Source organism: Macrobrachium rosenbergii, chromosome 28 (assembly GCF_040412425.1).
Source record: "Macrobrachium rosenbergii isolate ZJJX-2024 chromosome 28, ASM4041242v1, whole genome shotgun sequence".
In the NCBI taxonomy this organism is placed as follows: domain Eukaryota; kingdom Metazoa; phylum Arthropoda; class Malacostraca; order Decapoda; family Palaemonidae; genus Macrobrachium; species Macrobrachium rosenbergii.
In genome coordinates this window covers 4,003,433-4,024,454 of record NC_089768.1, presented here as the reverse complement: position 1 = coordinate 4,024,454, position 21,022 = coordinate 4,003,433, and the positions used below count along the sequence as shown (strand labels likewise).

The 21,022-nt window shown below is 47.3% G+C and overlaps 1 protein-coding gene across 2 annotated transcripts in view; it reads left to right on the top strand.

The window, feature by feature from the left end:
- The first annotated feature begins 1,069 nt into the window (after positions 1 to 1,069).
- The window catches only part of LOC136853984 (uncharacterized), a 104,516-nt gene continuing 84,563 nt past the window's right edge, over positions 1,070 to 21,022 (top strand). Inside the window, exon 1 of one of the 2 annotated variants that reach the window (XM_067129915.1) lies at positions 1,070 to 1,234. In XM_067129915.1, coding sequence (XP_066986016.1) covers positions 1,223 to 1,234 — 12 coding nt within the window. In that variant the 5' untranslated portion in view covers positions 1,070 to 1,222. Of the gene's footprint in view, positions 1,235 to 1,551; positions 1,711 to 21,022 lie in introns of those variants that run through there. The other variant, XM_067129914.1, reaches the window with a different exon arrangement.

Below are 21,022 nucleotides of genomic sequence, written 5' to 3'. Positions count from 1 at the left end.
AGGAATGACTTAAAGTGTACTAATTCCTGGCCCATTCCTCTATACAAAGGATCATGAATTTGCTAAATTGCAAGTTAGCGTATTTACAAATGAAAGAATTGGTCTTAGGGAATATTGTCTTTTTAGATTTTTGGTAACCCAAATAAGGCGCCAGGATTGCAACCAGAGGCATAGCAGAGTTTATGTTTTTCTTCTATTGTGCATTGTGTATGTGTGTTTCGAAATAATGCGGTAAACGGTTTACCTTATCATCCAAAAGAAGCGTGTTTTATGGGGATCCTTTTGGGCTTTTTTCTGTTTTTTTAATGTGCTGGGTCATTGAAAGGAGTGTAGCCTATCATTTATAATCACTTCTGTTCCAAACAGTGACGCCTTTCCCTTTGTCTGATTAATAATATATGAGTTCTTTGTTTTTACCTAAATTTCTCATTGTTCTCATGTCCTGTTGATCAGATAGTGATATATCAACTTCATTCTTCTATTCATCAGTTACCACAACAAAGCAGGTCTTTGATGTTGAAAACTGCGCTTTTGTTTAGACAGATATCGTTGCTTAATTTGTCTATATGATTTGCAAACAGTTCTAAACACACATTAATTTTAAATATGACCAGATTTTGGTTTGAAGCAAGTCAAAATCCAAACGATAGTAAGAATTCCTCAATTCTCGTTAGGTGGTATTCAGAAGTTATGATCAACTTTATTACATTGCAGAAAAGTGGTTTATATCATATTAGCTCTCACGACTGCTGGTGGGGTCATGACCTTGGGTCTAAGAACTTCACTCCCAAAAAACACTGTAGCCTATATGAAATTTGCAAGTCGCAGCTGACCCATGTAGTTAGGATTATGTAACAAGTGATCCCTCAAAGACGACTCTGTGTGAATGAACTGATTTCCTTCCTACAAGAAAATATCCCTCCATGGGAAACTATAGGAGACCATTTATCAATGGGCATGAACTATTTTCATGTTGGTGCTCATGTCATCACCTAACCTCCTCAATGGATGCACATGCAAGTCTAAGCAAGCTGCAACATGTCGAGAACCATCGTACCGGTGCGTTGCCAGGCAACGAGCGTAAACAAGTGGCGAGGTCGCTTTGCCTTTGGCTTTGGCCTTCGATGACAGTCTTCGTTTGCCAGCGGTGAAGGGAAGAGGTCGCACAGACCCGGTGCCAATTCACCCCACTACTCTGCAGGGTTACATCATTCCTTTCGTTATGGCACTTCAGGTGGGTGGAACATCGTCGTCTCATGTTGTGACTGCGTGAAATGATTGTTTCTTGTTGCCAGACCTGTGATCAACCTTCAACCTGAAGATAAACAGTGTTTTGGGGAAATTTCGGGATACCCGATCTTAACCCATGTCGTCCTGGTCTGTTACGCAAAACTTAATATTTGCAACTTGTAATCGGTTGACTGCTGCTGGTGCAGGGTAAGTAGTCTGTGGGTGCACAGGGATCGGCGGCTGATAAAAGGCGTATAGATAGGCTGGCCTATTGTGAGTCGTCCGGAGCCCGACTTATCTCACGCCTCTCGTAATTGGCACAGATGAAGGGCGCGCGTGCCGGGTTGAAGGTTAAATGCACGTGCCCTTGTTTAGGACAAACTAATGTCTCGCAGTCTGTGTATTGTACCTCGACAGTGACCAAGTGAATGCCTAGCTACATGGCGAAGGCAAAAGCTTATGAACAAGATCCTACCACAGGTGAGAGGATTAGGGAGTCGTCAACAGGTACAGGTTAAACCAATTAGCCCAACTTTCGTAGACTGAGTAATCAGACCAGTTTTTGTTCATATTTTAGCCTCGCTAGCGTAAGTAGGCTAGTAGATTACTGCTGGCAGAAGGCCAGTTTAACCGAATGGCTTAACCTGTTTTAAACTGGCAAACAAGTTACATTGGTTTCGTTGGATAAAGGTACCTGGGGCGAGGCACGGTCTGGTCAGGTTTTGGCACTCCTAAGTTATGGTGGGATGCAACCCTGTTGAAGTATGTCTGATCTGCTCCCAAGCAGGCCGACGCTTGAAAATAGGCCCTACGTTCGCAGCTCTTTTGCGCTTTCACCGGATATGCTAGGCTACTGGTAGGTTAGAATATGTTTGGAAGGAACGGAACACTACTTGTCTGCACTCAGTCCCGTGAGACATGTAGTCTGATCTCTTGAAGGGATATATGCATCCCTACACTACTATTCTTAGGTTAGGTGGGGAGGGCCTATGCTTTATGTCGACTTCCTCCTGGGTTGTGCATTGTAACATGCTTGGTGTTCAAGGAAGTGTGCTAATTCACTTGTACAGAAGGGAGGTTAAATAGAAGGCGAGTGAATTTCTTGCGAATGGACAACAAATGTTTATTTTGGAATTCTGACTTCGTGAAATGCATGGGATAAGCTTATGGTTATGGTTTGAGGATTGTGAATTTTTTAAGTCTGATTTCTCTCCTGTCTGTAAAGTCTGTCCTGTATTTTGTGGTCTATTGTTTGTTCTTTCAACTGCATAGGTGAGAGATTGTGAAGATTTCTGGATCACTTAGGGTAATCAGTGATAGTGGGTTAAGCTGATTAGTAGATGCTTCAAAAACTTTTGTAATTTATGTTGGCCTTTCAAAATTAGGGTATTTTCAAGACACGCCTTTATTTATCACCCTGCCTTTATAAATGTTTCTTTTGTTGGGTGGGGGGCTGCCTAAGAAGGTTTCAGCAGAGGAGGTAGGCTGTAAGAGTTTGCTTACCACTCCCCCCCCCCTCAGGCTAGACACCTCCCTTTTCATCCCCCACATACACCTCTCTTGGGTGAGAGTTGGGAGGATCAGTACATCTTTGCTTACTACTAAGACTGCTGCGTGTTGTATTTATGGTAGTTATGTGTAACTACCTTCCATTTGTAACTATGATTACCTGTTGGATGAAATGATCGGTTGTTAGTATCTATTCCATTCTCTTCATCAGCATCCTGGATGTAGGACGATACAAATGCAGTCTTCTGCTGCTGTTTGTTGGGCAGTTTACATCATAGAGAGAGACACGAAGAAGAGCGATACAAAGTAGATATATATAAGGGTATAAATGATACAGTACAGAAAATATGAGCATCGAAGCTAAGCACACAATAAGGAATCATATCCTACTATATGAGGTAGTCAGCATAGGTGTCAATACTAAACATTAGAATAACTTTGTTGTACAGGCAGTCCCTGGTTATCAGTGGCGGTTCCGTTCCGACTGCGTGACGATAAGCAAAAATCGCCAATAACCAAACATCGGCAATTTTCGGCACCGATAAGCGGAGGTCGGCAATTTTCAGAGCTGAAAATCACCGATTTTCTTCACTAGACAAGCCCCGTAAAACCGAATCACCCATAACTTGAGCCCACCGATAACCAGTGACTGCCTGTACTTATACACTGCAATATCGCAATACCTGTGAAATGAAACATCCACCATACGAGGTTTTCCCACACTAGTTACATGAGGCATCTTGCACTGCGGCATTACGTAACATATCTTGCACTTACATATGAGACATACATATGTAAGTGCTACAACCCTCAGGGGAGAGTAAGTCATGGGCTAGGGGCAAGGAGGAGCATAAGCACTTTCCTTCCTCTTCCTCCTTGTTCTTCTTCAGCCTCCTCTTTGTTTCTCATTCCTTCTTCTTGAACTCTTCCTTGCCCTCCTTCATGCCCTCTTCTTCATATCTTCCTCTGGGAAGAAGGAAAGAAGAGCCCTTTAAGACCTCTCATATGAAGTCCTGTAGGATTTTGAGTGAGTGCATTCCCTGGTTCAAGGAGGTGACGGTGTCTATCTATCTCTGGTTGTTAGGTTCACTGTAGGTAGGACTGACGTGGGTCTTGTCAACTAGCTTGGTATTCTGGTTGACCTGAACTTCTTGGACATGAGGAATGCTTAAAGCCTAGGAGAACTCTTACAAGGAATCATGTCGGGTTTTGGGTGAGCACCTTCTCATATCCCTCCCAGTATCAGGGATATGATGGTGTCTAACCTCCGGGTGTGATGTTCATTGTAGGTAGGGCTGACATAGACCTTTCCAACCAGCTTGGTACCTTAGTCAACCTACATTTTTTGGATATGGATAATTCTCTCCATCCTTGTATTGCCAGAAGCACACATGGAAGAGTTGATGTTACCTTGCACCTGGTGTGCAAATAGTTTCTGGGCATTATGCATGCATACCAGGCGTGAAAAGTAACCCTGAAGGAATTCCTCAGCCTCATCTGTGGTGGACCAAAGTGGCATCATCTGTCTCTGGGTCAGGCTCGTGTGGCATTCTACCACTAGTAAAAAATGATGGTAGGGAAAAGGCTGAACTGCTTGAGCAAGCTTTTGAGGCTAAGCATTCCCTGATACTTGTCATCCTGAACCTATTACAAAATTTGCATTTCGCTCCAGGGATGTTAAGAAAATTCTGGGTAATCTTGATAGTTGGGGTGGAGAGGATCCTGATGGTTTCTTCCCTTTGTTTTTTAAGAAAGTTTCTAGTTTGTTGTCTCCCATGATAGTAGATTCTATAGATTTTTGTGTCGACATAGTATCTTTGCAGATGAGCTCAAGCTTAGTAATATAGTGCATGTTCCTAAGAGTGGCATATCTACAGACTGCAGTAACTACAGACCAGGCTCTATTCTCCCTGTGCTCTCCATAGTTGCTGAAAAACTTATTTTTATATAAGTGACTTACCAAGTAATTACATAGCTATGAGCTTCCTACCTACAGCAGCCTAAATATTCAAAATTCGCGGTAGTGCTGGTGCTTGTTTCTGTGTAGGTACATGCCCTGCCCACTATCGGGGACTGTGAGGAACAACTGGGCAGAAAGCTTCAATTCATTTCCTGCCAGCTCCCGAGTAACATCGGTGGTTTTTTGGTGGCCAACTTCATCTTTGTTTGGATAGTATTCCGGAGTTTTTGGTGAAGTACTCTGGTTTTGTACTAGCTCACGAAGATTAGTTATCCTTGATTGACTTATTTAGTTAAACTTAGGAATGTTTGACTCTTGCTCTTCAAGTGTAGGTTTTGAATTGAAGGATGCAAGACTACGTTAGCAAAGTCTGGTATGACTCTCACACAAAGTGTGTAAAGTGTAGAGGGTAAATTTGTGATGGGGAAACTACTTGTTTAGAATGTAGAGATTGGGACGAGAAACAGTGGAAAGTCTTTAGGTCTCATCAAGACAAAATGGATAAAGACAGGAAGAGAACGGCTGCTATTAGGGCCGGAAGTAAAACCAGCTTAGATCTGTAGAAGTAGCAGATCTTGAAGATATTTCTGTCTCTTCTCCTAAGATTCCTGTATCATCTCCTATTCTTAGCCCTTCTACTCCTATTCCATGTACTCCTGTTTCAGGTTCCCGTGCTCCCGATCGTGACACCATTGCCAGCTGGAATCAAAGTTCAATAAAAAGTTTGAGTTTCACTTATACAACTTACCCGGTAGTTACATATAGCTGTCGTCTTTGACGTCATGGCAGTATTTCAAATTTCGCGCTAGCGGTACGACAGGTGATCCCCCTACCCCCCGCCCTCTATCGGGGTATCGGGAACCGTTCCAAGAACACGTCATTAGTTTTTGCCGTGCCAAACCGGTAACACGGTTCCGCTGCTGGTAGTATTTGTCAACAATTCGAACTTGTAGCTTTTTTTTTTTTTTTTTTTTTTTTTTTTTTTTTTTTTTTTTTTGGTGAAGTACTCGCTTTGTTGTTTTTTGCTGGCGCTAGTTATTGCTTTAGCTTTGATCTTAGTTAGACTATTATGTCTGATTCAGGTTCTAGTGGTATCCGGTTTTGCAGCAAAGGCTGGAAAACCAGGCTTGTTAAGCTTAGTTTAGACCCACACACTTCTTGTTTTTCATGCAGGGGGCAAAAATGTTCTGCTGACTTGACTTGTAATGAGTGTGAACTACTAACTTTGTCTGACTGCCTTGTAGTTCCTGTAGTTTTACCTGCCCCGGACACCGTTTCTCCCAATCCTGATACCGTGTCAGTCCTTACTGCTTTTATGTCTACCATGCAGAAAATGGGAGACAATTTGCAGCAGTTAGTAGACCGCAGTGATAGTGCAAGTGTTGTGCCTTGTGAAAGTGTTGTGGAGGAGGTAGCTTCTTGGCCCATTCACGCTCCCAGGTCTAGGCCCCTGTCAGGCTCCCAGGTTCCAGGGAGAAGGCATGCCGAAAGGAGGTGAGTGGGACGCTCCCGAGCAGTTGCCCCCTCAAGCAGTCCTGTTGCCGCTTCCCAGGCTGCTGGCCCTCACCACCGAAAAGGTGAGGAGCGGATAGTGTCTAGTGGCTCCAGTTGGAGTTCCTCTCCTCCTAGAGGATGGCGTTTTCGTGACGCTTCCAGACCTTTGAAGAGGTCTCGTCAGCTGTCTTCATCGAAGATACCTAAGAAGAAGGCGCTTCTGGAGGATCCTGCCCCTTCCTGTAGCTTTTGGGCAGAACCGGAGAGGTTTTCTTCGTCGGACTCGTCTCATTCGTTTTCGGCTGAGCCTCCTTATAAGGAAGTTGCAGCTGAGAGGTCTGCTTCATTGGCGCCAGCGACTCCTGTGGCTCTCCCTTCAGCTGTCCCAGTTTCTGTGACTCCTGCTCCTGTGGCGCCTGCTCCAGCATTCGATGGACCACAACAGCAAGTGATTGACGGAATCAACGCCCGTCTGGACTCGATTTTAGAGCTTTTGTCCAAAAGTCAAGTCTCTTCTTTGGCGCCTCCTGTGATGCCAGCAGTGCCCACCTCGACTCCTCTTTCAGCCGCTCCGGTAGCGCCTCCGTTGGCACCACCTTTGGTTGCTGTACCGACTGCTCCTCCTTTGGCGCCACCTTTGGTTGCTGTACCGACTGCGCCTCCTTTGGCGCCTCCGATGGCTCCTCAACAGGCTCAAGCTCTTTCGGTGACACAGCAAGAGTATGTCACAAGCCTCCCAGTCCCTGTTCGTGTAACTCAGGCTTCAGTTCAGGGGGACTTGGATGAAGACGTAGTCCAGCTGGACTTGTCCCCAGTATCTGATGAACTCCTCTCGGACTTAGAGGAGCAGTGTAAGGAGGAGAAGTCGCCGCAACTCTCCTCTTACAAGAAGCTCTTAAAGTTCTTCATTGAGAACTTCCCTGATTCGTTCTCGCCTGCGGCTCCTCCGTCTCCTGGGTCCCAGTACAAGAGGGACAAGGCTTCTGTTTTTTCTTCGGACTTTACGAAACTTGTCCTGTCCGTCTCGGCGAAGAAGGGCCTTAAGAAGATGGGTGCTTGGCTGGCCGAGAAGAGGGAACTTGGGAAGAACGTTTTCTGCCTGCCTCCTTCTCGTCGTTCCTTCCGTAACCGGAGTTGGTACGAGACTGGGGAAATGTTTTCCCTGGGTGTGGCTGCCTCCGCGCAGGGGGACTTCTCGATGCCAGTAGGAGGGCCGCACTTAATTCTGCGAAGGTATTCTTTACGTCCTCCGAACTGGATCAAGTTCTCAAGAGCGTGTTTCAGACTCTTGAGATAGTGAGTTTCCTGGACTGGGCATTGACAGGCCTTAGCCAGGAAGATTAAGGATTTTGATCTTCCTTCTGAGCTCTTGAATGATGTGGTAGGAGTAGTGGACTGCATCGATAGGGGCATCTCTTGACGGTGCAGTAGAACTTGCCTCTTTATTTACGACAGGAGTTCTTAAAAAGAGGCAACTGTGGTGCTCCTTTTTAGCAAAAGGCATTTCATCAAACCAGAAGTCGGCTCTCCTGTTTTCTCCTTTGGACAAGGCACATCTGTTTCCGCAGGGAGTTGGTGGCTGTAATTTCCCAGGCGTTAGCTCAGAATTCAACCCAGGATCTTTGTCGCAGTCTGCCAAGAAGGCGAAGAGACCTGTGCTTTCTACCGCTCCTGTGCGCGGTGTTTCGTCTCCTGCTGACACGTTTGGTCAGTATAAGGGGAGATCCTCTAGACGTGTTTTTGGCAGGGCCAGAGGAAAAGGCAAAGCCACGCCTAGAACCTCGACGGTCCCCGAGAAGAAGTGAACCTTTTGTCCTCCATTCAGCAGTAGGAGCCAGACTGCAAAGGTTCTGGCAAAAGTGGCAACGGATCTCGGCAGACCCTTGGACGATTCAAGTTTTAAAGGAAGGATATGCCATCCCCTTCCTTTCCAAACCTCCTTTAGTGGAGGCTACAGTATCTTTACAGGCGTACTTGCACAACTCCGCGAAACTAGACGCCCTTCGCTCAGAAGTCCGAGCCATGCTGGAGAAGGAAGCGATAGAACTGCTTCATGCCCCTCTGTCTCCAGGATTCTACAATCGTCTGTTCCTGGTTACGAAAGCCTCAGGGGGATGGAGACCGGTACTGGATGTGAGTGCATTGAATGTCTTCGTTCAGAAGACGAAGTTCTCCATGGAGACAACGCAGCCGGTCTTGGCGTCTTTACATCAGGGGGATTGGATGGTTTCTATAGACCTCCAAGACGCTTACTTTCATGTTCCAACACACCCAGATTCAAGGAAGTTCCTGAGGTTCGTCTTCGAGGGACAGGTGTATCAGTTCCGTGCCCTCTGCTTCGGTCTGTCGATGGCCCCGCAAGTTTTCACAAGGGTCCTGTTATCAGTAGCCAGACACCTTCACCTGGAAGGAATCCGAGTATCTATGTACCTCAACGATTGGCTTCTCAAAGCAGCGTCGAGGGAGAGTTGTATGGAGGACCTCTCAAAGACTCTTCAATTGACAAAGTCACTAGGCCTCATTGTCAACGAGAAGAAGTCTTGCCTTACTCCCAGTCAGCAGATTGTCTATTTGGGAGTGAGTCTGGACTCTCAGACTTTTCAGGCTTTTCTGTCCAGTCAACGGATAGCCTCAGGCCTGCAGAAGATCGATGACTTTCTGCAGAGGAAGAATTGTTCCGCGAACGAGTGGATGAGCCTCGTGGGAACCTTAGCTTCAGTGGAGAAGTTTGTAAGACTGGGGCGCTTGAACCTGAGGCCACTGCAGTTTTATCTGCAGGAGAAGTGGCCCAGGAAACAGTTCCCGGACTCCTTCAACTTCGCCATCTCGGACGAGATAAAGGAGTGCCTCCGTTGGTGGAGGTCAGAAGGAAGACTGACACAAGGGCTTCCTCTTCAGCTTCCGAACCCAGACCTAACTTTGTTTTCCGACGCCTCGGACAAGGGCTGGGGAGCGACTATGGGGACAAGAGAAGTTTCGGGCCAGTGGCAAAGAGAAGAGAGAAACTGGCATATAAACCGAAAGGAACTAAAAGCGGTTCACTTAGCTCTGTTGGCTTTTCAACAAGAAGTGGAAGGCAAATGTGTCTTGGTCCAGGCGGACAACACGACCGCTCTGGCGTACATTCGAAAACAGGGAGGCACTCACTCGTGGTCCCTCTACGAGACCGCGAGGGAGTTACTAGTTTGGGCGGAGGAGATCGGGACCAGACTAGTAACGAGATTCTTCCAAGGAGAGAGAAATGTAGCGGCGGACCTTCTCAGCAGAAAGAACCAGGTCCTGTCCAACGAGTGGACTTTACATCCCCTAGTTTGCGAGGAGCTATGGAAGGTATGGGGACGTCCGCTCATAGATCTCTTCGCAACCGACAAAACGACTCGGCTGCCCCTTTACTGCTCTCCGGTTCCGGACAGCAAAGCGGTTTTCGTGGACGCAATGTTCATGAACTGGTCAGACCTGGATCTTTATGCCTTTCCCCCATTCAAGATCCTGCGGCAAGTCATCTCGAAGTTCTCAAGCCATCGGAACGTAAGGATGACTCTGGTGGCTCCGTTCTGGCCGTCCAGGGAGTGGTTCCCGGACCTTCTACACCTCCTGTCAGACTTTCCGAGACTACTGCCAGAGAGACCAGATTTACTCAGACAGCCGCACTTTCAGAGGTACCACCAGAACTTGTCCGCTCTTCATCTTGTCGCCTGCAGACTGTCAGGAGAATCGTCAGAAAGAGAGGCTTTTCAAGAGAGGCTTCAGAAGCTATCGCGAAGCCCAGAAGAGAATCCTCTGACAATGTTTACCAGGCGAAGTGGACACAGTTTAGGTCCTGGTGCCGAAGAGAAGGCGTGTCTTCTTCTTCGACGTCTATAGCCCAGATGGCCGATTTTCTCTTGTTCCTCCACAGAGAGAAAAAGCTTGCTGTGCCTACCATTAAAGGGTATAGAGCCATGTTGGCTTCAGTCTTTCGACATAGGGGTCTTGAAGTGTCTTTGAATCAAGACCTTTCAGATCTAATTAGATCGTTTAATACGTCAAAGAGGGACCAGAAGAGACCAGTGGCGTGGAATCTTGACGTAGTGCTGAGATGGTTACGGTCGCAATCCTTTGAACCGATGGCGGACATCTCCTTAAAGGATCTCACGAAGAAGACTCTTTCTTGGTAGCTCTGGCTACGGCCAGGAGAGTGAGCTACATGCAATAGATAAGAGAGTAGGCTTTGCTAAGGGGAAGGCAGTATGTATGTCTACTCTTGGTTTCTTAGCCAAGAACGAAGACCCGTCAAGACCTTGGCCAAGAGAGTTTGAAATTAAGGACCTTTCCCAATTGGTCGGTTCCGAAGAACCCGAGAGATACCTCTGTCCTGTGAGAGCTCTCAAGTTCTATGTTCAGAGAATGAAGAAGCTCAGAGGTCCCAGTGACCACCTCTGGTGCTCCGTTAGAGATCCTTCGAGGCCACTCTCTAAGAATGCCCTTTCCTTCTTTTTGAGAAGCCTGATAAAAGAAGCTCATGAGCATTGTGTTGACTCGGAGATGAGTATTCTTAAAGTAAAGGCGCATGAGATAAGAGCAGTTTCGACTTCTGTAGCCTTTAGCAGAAGCTTATCTGTGAAAGACTTGGTTAAGTCCACCTTTTGGAGATGCAAGTCGGTGTTTGCATCGCATTACTTAGTGGACGTGCAAACTGTTTTCGAACAGCGCAGTACGCTGGGGCCCTTTATTGCGACTGACACGGTGTTGGGAGAGGGTGAAAAGGAGTCCGCTCCTTAACTAACATTTTCACCTTGGTGTTGGGGTTGTTGTTTTTTAAGGTTGTCTGGAGATACATGGTGTGGTAGTATCTTCCAGTTTTAATTTTTGGTATTTGGTTTTATGGTAATGTTAGGAGATCCCTCGTTTTGTTGTTTGTCGTACTGCGCCCTGATCAAGGGCATCAGACTTGTCCGTACGCAGCCATGTTCTCTACGGCAAGTACTGTTTTTTTATTGTGTCCGACACACGGATCCTATATATCCTCTCGGCACAATATAAAGGCCAGCAGACTACAGAGGCAGTAACCACTGAGTCAGCTACCTTTAAAGGTAAGGAACCTATGTCTAACTTGTTGCAAGTAGATAATTCCAAGAATGATTTTATTAGCTGCCAGTGTCCCACCTCCTCAAGGTGCCAATCAGCTATATGTAACTACCGGGTAAGTTGTATAAGTGAAAATGACATTTTTATGATAAAATAACGTTTCACTTATACTTACCCGGTAGTTACATAATCATAACCCACCCTCCTCCCCTCACATGGGTAGTTGGGCAAAAACTTATGACGTGTTCTTGGAACGGTTCCCGATACCCCGATAGAGGGCGGGGGTAGGGGGATCACCTGTCGTACTGCTAGCGCTAGCACGAAATTTGAAATACTGCCGTGACGTCAAAGACGACAGCTATATGTAACTACTGGATAAGTATAAGTGAAACGTTATTTTATCATAAAAATGTCATTTTTTAGCACACACTGATGGAGTTGGGCTCTTCTTTTAGAGCCTTCATGGAAAAAGGCAATGCCCAAAGTGTTAGTGCAATGCAAATTGTTGAGGAGGTGGCTGCCCATCCCACCGGTGCCCCGAGACGAAGGTCCCTGTCCCGCTCTCCCCTGGAGGTCCAAGGGAGGCCAGGGGAATTTGCCAACAGACAGTCGCCTCCTCCATCGAGCCTGTTGCTCAGTCCCAGGCTATAACTGAGCGCCACTAGAAAGGCGTCTCGTTCTGTGTTCATTGTCTGTCATTGGATTCAGAAGACTCTGTGCCGGACGCGTAGATCTTCCGTCTCCCGACCATTGAAGAGAGACACTGTTGCAGCGGACAGCTCCCCTTCGCCTGTCAAGAAATACAAGGAGGCTAGTGTTAGCCTTCAGCCCTCCTGTAGTTTCATGGCGCCTCCCTCTACATCTTCTGCTCATCCGATTCCATCGGTCTGGGACAGTGTAGAGTTCATCTCTTATTTTGATCGCCCCTCAAATTGGTCAAGAGAAGCTACCGTTTTTATGAAATTGGAGAAGCTCCTTCTCTGGGAGTTTCTGCCTCCTCCCAGTGGGACTTCTCTGGCCTAGTAGATGCGACATGTCGGCCAGCCTTTTCCATAGCGAAAGCAATATTCTCCTCCCCTGAACTAGACCATCAGACCAGGAACTTATTTAAGAATTTAGAGGTGAATAGTTTCCTCAACTGGACTGTTGGCACGTTAGCCAAGAAAATTGAGGATTTTTTTCATTAGGGGAGGATTTCGCAACAGGCTGGTTGGGAGTACTGTCGTGTGCAGATAAAGCAGTAAGGGAAAGTTCAGCAGGACTTGCCTCTCTCTTTTCAACTTGTCTGCTGAAAAAGAGAGAATTGTGGTGTTCGTTTGCCTCCAAAGAGGTGACCACTGCTCAGAAATTGACTCTGTTGTTCTCTCCTATAAATAAAGCTTATTTGTTCCTTAAGACTTAATGGAAGAGCTCTTGACATCGCTTCAGAAGAAGTCTACAAGTGATCTGCTGGCACAATCTACCAAACATCCCAGAGGCTCCCGACCATGACTACGAAGTCGTTCTCTCCCCTCCAATCCCAGCCCTTTCGCAAGATTCATCTGTACATTCATCTGTACACAGATGCCTCAGATCAAGGTTGGGGAACAACCTTTGAGGAAACCCAGGCCTAGGGCCTCTGGGGGTGTTCAGGAATGAGAGGAGTCAATAAATCTTCGGGAACTCGGCTGTAAAGGAAGCCCTCAGTTGTTTTCAGCCCTAGTGCACAACAGAGTAGTGGCTATGTTTAGCGACAGCGTAATTGCCGTGTTGTATCTGAAGAATTCGGGGGGGAACAGGCTCAACAGAACTCAATACTATAGCACAGAGAGTCCTGAGCAGGTGCGAAGAACGAAAAGTGTCTCTTCTTCCCCAATTTATATCAGGGATTCTCAACGTACTGGCTGATTCGCGAAGTCGCTCCTGTCAGGTATTGTGGGGGAGAGTGGATTGTGTCTCTGGAAATAATATGTCAGGTTCTCCGGAAGTGGCTGGCAACTGTGTACTTATTCGCAACATGATTAAACCATCATCTTCCAATTTATTTTTCACCAATGGTGTTCCCCATGTCGATAGGCACCGATGTAACGTTACAAGTTGGAATAGGTGTATGCCTTTCCTCCATTCGGTCTCATTCATCAGGTAATAAGGAAATTGCAGGAGAGTGTCAAGATGTCTATGACACTAATAGCTCCCTGCTCGCCCTTGCATGCTTGGTTTCCAGAACTCCTAGAGCTCCTTACGGAAGTTCTGATGCCCCTACCCATGCGAAAGTTCTTCTCAGACGACTGCATTCTCACCACTATCATCCAAACCCTCTCATGCTATACCTAGTTGCAGGGTGACTGTAGAGAGGCTGCTAGACAGTCCGGACTCCCTAAAGCAGTGGCTAGACAGCTTTCCTGTAGCTTAAGAAAGTCAACCTAGGAGCCTTACCAGGTTCAGCTGCACAAGGTATAGAAGTTAGTGTCGTAAGGAAGGTCATTCCATCTCCAAACCTTCCATAGCTAAAGTAACTGATTTTCTTTTATTCCTTGGAAAGTCAAGGGTCTTTCGTATTTCGGCTATTACTGACTACCACTCAATGATTAGCGGTATAATTAGTGTCCACCTTCCTGAAATCTCTAGTTGTAAGATAATCGATGATTTATTACGTTCTTTTAAGATTGAACGTCCTGTCTTGCCGACTCGGGCCCCTCCGTGCGACTTGTCGGGAGTACTTCCATATTTTTCTTGCATTTCCCTTCCTTTGAACCCATTGAAGCTATGACGTTGAGACACTGACCAGGAAGTTGCTTTTTCTTACGGCTTTAGCTTCAGCTAGAGGTTGGGCAAGCTTCAGGATTCCTATGCGAGAAATGATAAGTATTTGTCTGTCTTCCAGAATTTGTGGCGAAGACAGGGTCAAAGGTTAAAACTCTGCCTTGTTCGTTTAAAGTTCTTTATCTGCAAGTGTTCGTTACCAGCGATCCAGCGGAGATATCTTTATGTCCGGTATAAGCATTAAAGTCTATTTATCAAAGGTTGAGAAACTCTGTCCGCTTCAGCGTACACTTGTCTCTCCGCGGAATCCTTCCTATCCACTGTCAAAGAATGAGATTAATTACTTTCAGAGGGAAGTGATTTCCCAGGCTTCTCAGAGTTGGTCTTCGTTGTCTTCAGCTCTGTGTTTCCCCGACTGCACAGTATTCGGAGTATGTCCACTTCATCTTCCTTTCTAAGGAATTATTCAGTGCCTTCTATTCTGGAGGCAGCTACTTGGAAGTCCATCTCAGTGTTTACTTCTTTACTTAAGAGACGTTTGATTCGCCTCATAGCGTGTAGCGGCGAAGTCTACTATCTAGGGTGCTTTCGTGTAGCTGAGGTGGTATTTGCTTTGTGCGGAGGTTCGGAGGGTTATTCTCTTAGTCCATGTGTAGCGCCGAAGTCTATTATCGAGGGTGCGTTCATTTAGCTGAGGTGGTATTCACTTAGTGCGGAGGTTTGGAGGGTTATTCTCTTAGTCCACGTGTAGCGGCGAAGTCTATTATCTTGGGTGCGTTCATTTAGCTGACGTGATATTCACTTAGTGAGGAGATTCTTAGGTTAACCAGATAGAGTAATTCCTTTTAGTCTTTAGAATTCTTAGGCAACAGTGATAGTATAATCACATGAACTTAGGTTTAGTACGTTTTAAGTATCTTAGTCTTTGATAGTTTCCCCACGAGAGTCCAAGGGGTTGCTCAAGTAGGCTAGGCTCTTTTGTTGGCGCTGAGATACTTCTTCGCTTGTCGGTCGTCAGGCCTTATCCGCATCTGGATGGCGGAGGGTCAGCGACTTGGCGCACTGCTTCATTTCCCTCCACACATGAGGCTCTGAATAGCCACATGGGAGGTTCATCGTACTCCTCCGTACATGAGAATTTCTGAAGAACCACTTGGGAGGTCAACAGACCGAGACAGTACGGACCTGACGGGCGATCAAAGCACTCTCCAGCATGTCTTGTCACCAAAAGCATCAATTGACGAGGTGAGTGTATAACTAAATAGATATCCTATGCAGAGCAGATCGGTGAGCTGCCATCTCTGTGGTTGTAAAAAGGGGGTGTGCTGCAAACTTAGAGGTTCTCCTGGAAGGCCAGCGGCTCTGCACTCTGCCTCATTTTCCTCCATACATGAGAGGTTCTGAAGAGCCACATGGGAAGTCAACGGACCAAGAGTACTGATCTGACTGTCGACCAAGGTACTCTCCAACATGCCTCTTCACTGGAAGCATTGATTGATATGGTGACTGTATGACTAAACAGATTTTATGCAGAGCAGATTGGTGAGCTACCATCTCTGCGATTGTCAAAAGGCATGCAATAGAATTGATCCCTCTCCTTCTAAATGTTGTTATTCGGGTGAATTCAGGTGTTCAGGGGGTGTATTGCAATATGAAGTTTTCATAATAAAATTAATATTGTAATACTTACCTGAACACATGAATGATTCCCACCCTCCTTTCCCCACATCAATTTTGACCTTGAAGAAAGCAATTAGAAAGTGGGAGTGTCGGCGCGCACCTGTGTCAGCATTGCCAACCGTTTGTTATGGTAGCCCAAGTGACAAGGTTTTACTTGCAGCATTGGTAACACTGGTTGTTAAAATTCCCAATAATGGGATTGGTAATTGAGAGTTGTTTGGGCTAGTGGGATTAAGGGCGAATTCAGGTGTTCAGGTAAGTATTACAATATTAGTTTTATTATGAAAACTTCATTTTTATCATAAAAATGTCATTTTCTTAAGGGAACTAACTCCACAACATGGTTATCAATATAAACAATAAAGGGAAGTAACCACTCAAGTAGCATTGCCGATAATCATATACTGTATCTCCCCCCGAGCCTTTTGTAATACAATGGAACAAAGGCTGTTTTGTGAAGGCATGAAACAATACTTTATAAAGCAGTGCAGTGATAGTGACTAGGATTCAACATGAATAACATGGAATATAAAAAAAATGAAACATAAGACTGAATCAAAACACAGCAAGGCAGTCTCTGCTTGAGGACATTAGTTCTTCATATCATAGTCAGCATGCCACATGGGCTTTTTGGTCTGCCGAGTTGATCTTCGGGGGAGTTCAGTCTGCCCCGGACTCTAAGGACTATTTAGTTGATCTGTGTGTGGAGAGACATTGGGTACTGTGGGTGTAGGTGGTACCTCTATCGGCACATCTGCAGTTAGAAGAGGCAAATCTGTACGAGGAGGACTAGTGACATCACAACTAGGTGGAGTTGTTTTAGGGGTTGATGGTGTAGTTGATATATGTTCTGTGCTATGAGGTGTTGCTGAGGACATTGGGTTAGTTGATTGTCCTTGGGTGCGATGGTCTTCCTGCTCCATAGGTCGAGGCATGTGGGGCTTAGGCTATGTGATCTGACGTCCTTATAAACAGATATCCATGAAAGTGTAGGATACACTGGGATGAAACGCCTTAGGAATTTTCTGTTTGTTCATGAGACTTACCTGTCAGATATATATATAGCTGTATTCTCTGATAGTCCGACAGAATTTCAAAACTTACGACACACGCAGTGGGAGATCAGGTGGTTAGTACCCATTCCCGCCGCTGGGAGGTGGGTATCAGGAACCATTCCCATTTTCTATTCAGATTTTCTCTGTCGCCGGTACTGTCAACACTTGTTTTCAGTACCTCCGTCATGGATTTCGGATAAAACTTGGTTGTCACTTGAGTATTTGTTTGACTTTTGGTTTTTTGACTTGGACTTGTGGCTAGGCATACGCTATTGTGGATTGTTTTGGATTTGGCTTTGTTTTTTCCTTGGATTAAGATGTCTGAATCTAGTTCTTCTAGTTATCGAGTTTGCCGTGTGCAAGACTGTAAGGTGAGGCTACCGAAAATTTCGGTAGATCCTCACACTGTATGCTCGGGGTGTAGAGGGCATGTTTGTTTGTTGAATGACCGATGCAAGGAGTGTGAATCTTTGTCTGATGCTAGTTGGAGGACTTATGATTCGTATGTGAGAAAGTTTGAGCGAGATAGGATCAGGAGGTCTTCCTCCAGAAGTGGTAGGAGTCAGGGTAGTGTTTTTTCACCTGCTAACCCTCCTGTAGACGTAGCTCTTCCTAACCCTGTGGTGTTGCCCCAACCTGGGGTTGTGTCTGCGGAAGGTGATGCCCTGGCGGTTATTATGTCTTCCATTCGTACCTTGAAGCTAAAATGCTCGCTCTTCAAAGTGCTGTGAAGTGCAGTGATAGTGTCTGTCCCCTAGTGTTGTGGGGGGCGTCAGATCGGCCGTATAACGCCTCTAGGTCTAGACCTCTGTCGGACTCCCAGGACTCAGGGAGTGGGCAAGTCGAAAGCCGCAAGAGGGTTACGCGGACCCCCGCCGATCTGGCGTCCCTTCGGCATGTCCTGATGACGCTTCCCAGGCTGCCAAGGATCGTGCTCGGGCACGAATCTTAAGGATTGCTTCTCTTCCCGATTCCTCCTCCCGCGTCGGGAGTGGAAATCTCGGGACTCTCGCCCCTTTGAAGAGAAGCTTCAAAGAAGGGGACGCTTCACGTCCCCTTTTTCGTCGTGCTCCGCTCTTCTCCGAGGATTTTGACGCCATCCGCCGCAGAAGAGGACCAGGACGTCATCGGATGATGACGCTTTTTGAGCGCTCCGCTCGCTCCAGAAAGAAGGCTGTTGCTTCCCCTGTGAGAAGGAAGAAGGCGTCCCCTCGCCCCTCGTCTTCTCACAGGATCAGCCCTTCTCCTGAGGAGGAGACTTCTCCTACTCGTAAGCTGCTCCTAGGCATGCAGAAGCAATTGGCTTCGTTAATGGCCCAGAAGGAGACTGATGCGTGTCGTCGTCGGAAGGATTCCCGGCTGCCGATCAAGAGGTCCAAACCTTCCCCTTCTCCTTCTCCACGTTCGTCGTCGTCTCATGCTTCGCCGCCCTCTAGAAGTCCTGTTGCTCAGCGCTTTACTGGTCTCGGCAGGGATCGCAATTTCCCGCTTTCTGATGCTCTTCATGCTGCAAGGCTTGACGCCCCTCGTTACGACGATCCTCTTGTTTCTCGCCAGGACGCTTCTCATGCTGCTAAGCATGACGCTTCTCATGCTGCTCGGCAAGACGCCTCCCTTGCTGCTCGACATGACGCCTCCCTTGCTGCTCGTCATGACGCCTCCCTGGCTGCTCGGCAAGACGCCTCCCTTGCAGTTCGGCAAGACGCCTCCCTTGCTGCTCGGCACGACGCCTCCCTTGCTGCTAGGCATGACGCCTCCCTCGCTGCTTGCTCTCACCAGAACGCTCGTCGGATCGATCGTCAAGAAGCTCGTCGGGAATCTCGTCAGGACGCTCGTTTAGACTCTTCTGCCCGAGACTTTCGCGACCCCTCTCGGACTTCTTCCAAGCAGAAGTCCCATTTGCGTGTTGGTCTGCAAGGACTTCGTCCTCCCGGGTCTTCTCCTGCCCCTTCGGTTGTTCCTGTGGAAGAAGGAGAGCTGTCTAGCGCTTCGGATCCTGCAGTTGAGGATCAGTCCTCTTCTTCTTCAGCTTCTGCAGACTACCAAGTCTTGACTAGGCTGCTGAAGGACTTGTTTGGGGACAAGTTTCAACCCTCTGCTCCTCGCCCTCCCCCCTCGCAGCTAACCTCGTCTAAATCACAAAAGTCTTCCGGTTTTGTGAAGATGGCTACATCTCTCTCTACGAAGAGGGCCTTTAACAAAGTTCAGGAGTGGATGGACTCCAGGAAGGCCCAGTGCAAGACTTCTCTTTCGCCCTGCCTCCATCAAGATTGAGTGGAAAGGCAGGAATTTGGTCTGAGACAGGAGAGGAGGTTGGTTGGAGAGTTCCTTCCTCTTCTCAAGGGGATTTTGCCAGCCTTATGGACGCCCCCAGAAGGTCTCTCCTTTCATCAGCGAAGGTGTCCTGGTCTTAATCTGAAACCGATCACCATCTGAAAGGCCTATTCAGGTCTTTAGAAGTCTTCAACTTTCTGGACTGGTGCCTGGGAGTCCTGGACTTGCAGGCTCGTAGCCCTGACTCCATTAGTCTGGGAGATTTGTTTAGCGTCCTATCCTGTATGGACAAGGCGGTTAGGGATGGCTTCGAAGAACTGGCTGCCCACTTCTGTACGGGGCTTTTAAAGAAGAGAGCCATTTACTGCAACTTCACGGCGAAGTCGGTCTCTCCTACTCAGAAGGCAGAATTGTTGTTCGCTCCGCTTTCTAGCCATCTTTTTCCCCAGTCCTTAGTCAAGGATATGGCCGCCACTTTGCAAGAGAAGGCTACTCAGGACCTCCTGGCCCAGTCTTCTAGACGTCCTGCAGCCCCTTCGACTTCTTCCCTTGGGCAGGCTTCCAAGATTCAGAAGCCCTTTCGTGGAGGACCCTCTTCTAGATCGTCCTTTCGAGGAAGAGGTCCCTCAAGAGGTAGAGCCCCTTCTAAGACCAGGGCAAGAAATGACTCATGGACCTTCAGACACCGGTAGGAGCCAGGCTTCTTTCTTTTGCAAGAGCCTGAGAGAGAGAGGGACGGACAACTGGTCCTCAAGTCATCGAAAAGGGATACAAGATCCCATTCCTCGTATTGCCTCCGTTATGTACGCAACCCATAGATCTGTCGCCATCCTATCAGCAGGAGAAGCAGCAGATTCTCTTCGACCTGCTCGAGCAAATGCTCGAGAAGAGAGCTGTGGAGCAGGTCTCAGATTTACAATCCCCGGGCTTTTACAACAGGCTGTTTCTGGTACCGAAGCAGTCAGGGGGATGGAGACCAGTTCTGGACGTCAGCAAGTTGAACCATTTCGTTCTGAAGGAAAAGTTAAGTAATGGAGACGTCCCAGTCGGTCATGGGAGCCCTAAGACCAGGCGACTGGATGGTTTCTCTCGATCTCCAGGACGCCTATTTTCACGTCCCTATACATCCTCTATCGAGGAAATACCTGAGATTTGTCCTGCGGGGACAGGTTTTCCAGTTCAGGGCTCTCTGCTTCGGGCTCAGCACAGCTCCTATGGTTTTCACGATTTTAATGAGGAATGTTGCGAGATGGAAAAGCCTTGGAGGAATAAGAGTCTCTCTTTATTTGGACGATTGGCTCATTCGAGCCTCGTCAATGACGAGGTGTCTGGAGGATCTTCACACGACTTTGACCTTGACAAAGTCCCTAGGACTTCTGGTGAATTTCGAAAAGTCCCATCTGACCCCGACTCAGTCCATCGTTTATCTGGGGATTCAGATGGATTCAGTGGCTTTTCGAGCGTTTCCGTCTCAAGAAAGACAACTACAGTGTTTAGACAAAGTTTCAGCCTTCCTGCGGAAAGAAACATGCTCGGTGAGGGAATGGATGAGTCTGCTGGGGACCATTTCATCGCTGGAGAAGTTTGTTTCCCTGGGGAGACTGCATCTCAGACCGCTTCAATTCTTCCTTGCAGAGAACTGGCAGGACAAGGAGAATCTGGAAGTTTCTCTGAGTATTTCGCCAAAGGTGAAGGATCACCTACGGTGGTGGCTCGATCCATCGAAGTTGGCAGAAGGCCTTTCTCTCAAACTTCAGAACCCCGACCTAGTGTTGTTTTCCGGACGTCCGTCCATCTCGGGTGGGGAGCAACACTGGGGAGGGACGAAGTGTCGGGCACCTGGAGAGGGGAACAGGTGTCCTGGCACATAAACCTCAAAGAATTGGGGGCGATTCAGTTGGCCCTTCTTTTCTTCGAGGGACGAGTCACGAACCGAGTTGTCCAGATCAACTCGGACAACACCACGGCCCTTTCATACCTCAAGAAACAAGGAGGAACTCACTCTCGGTCC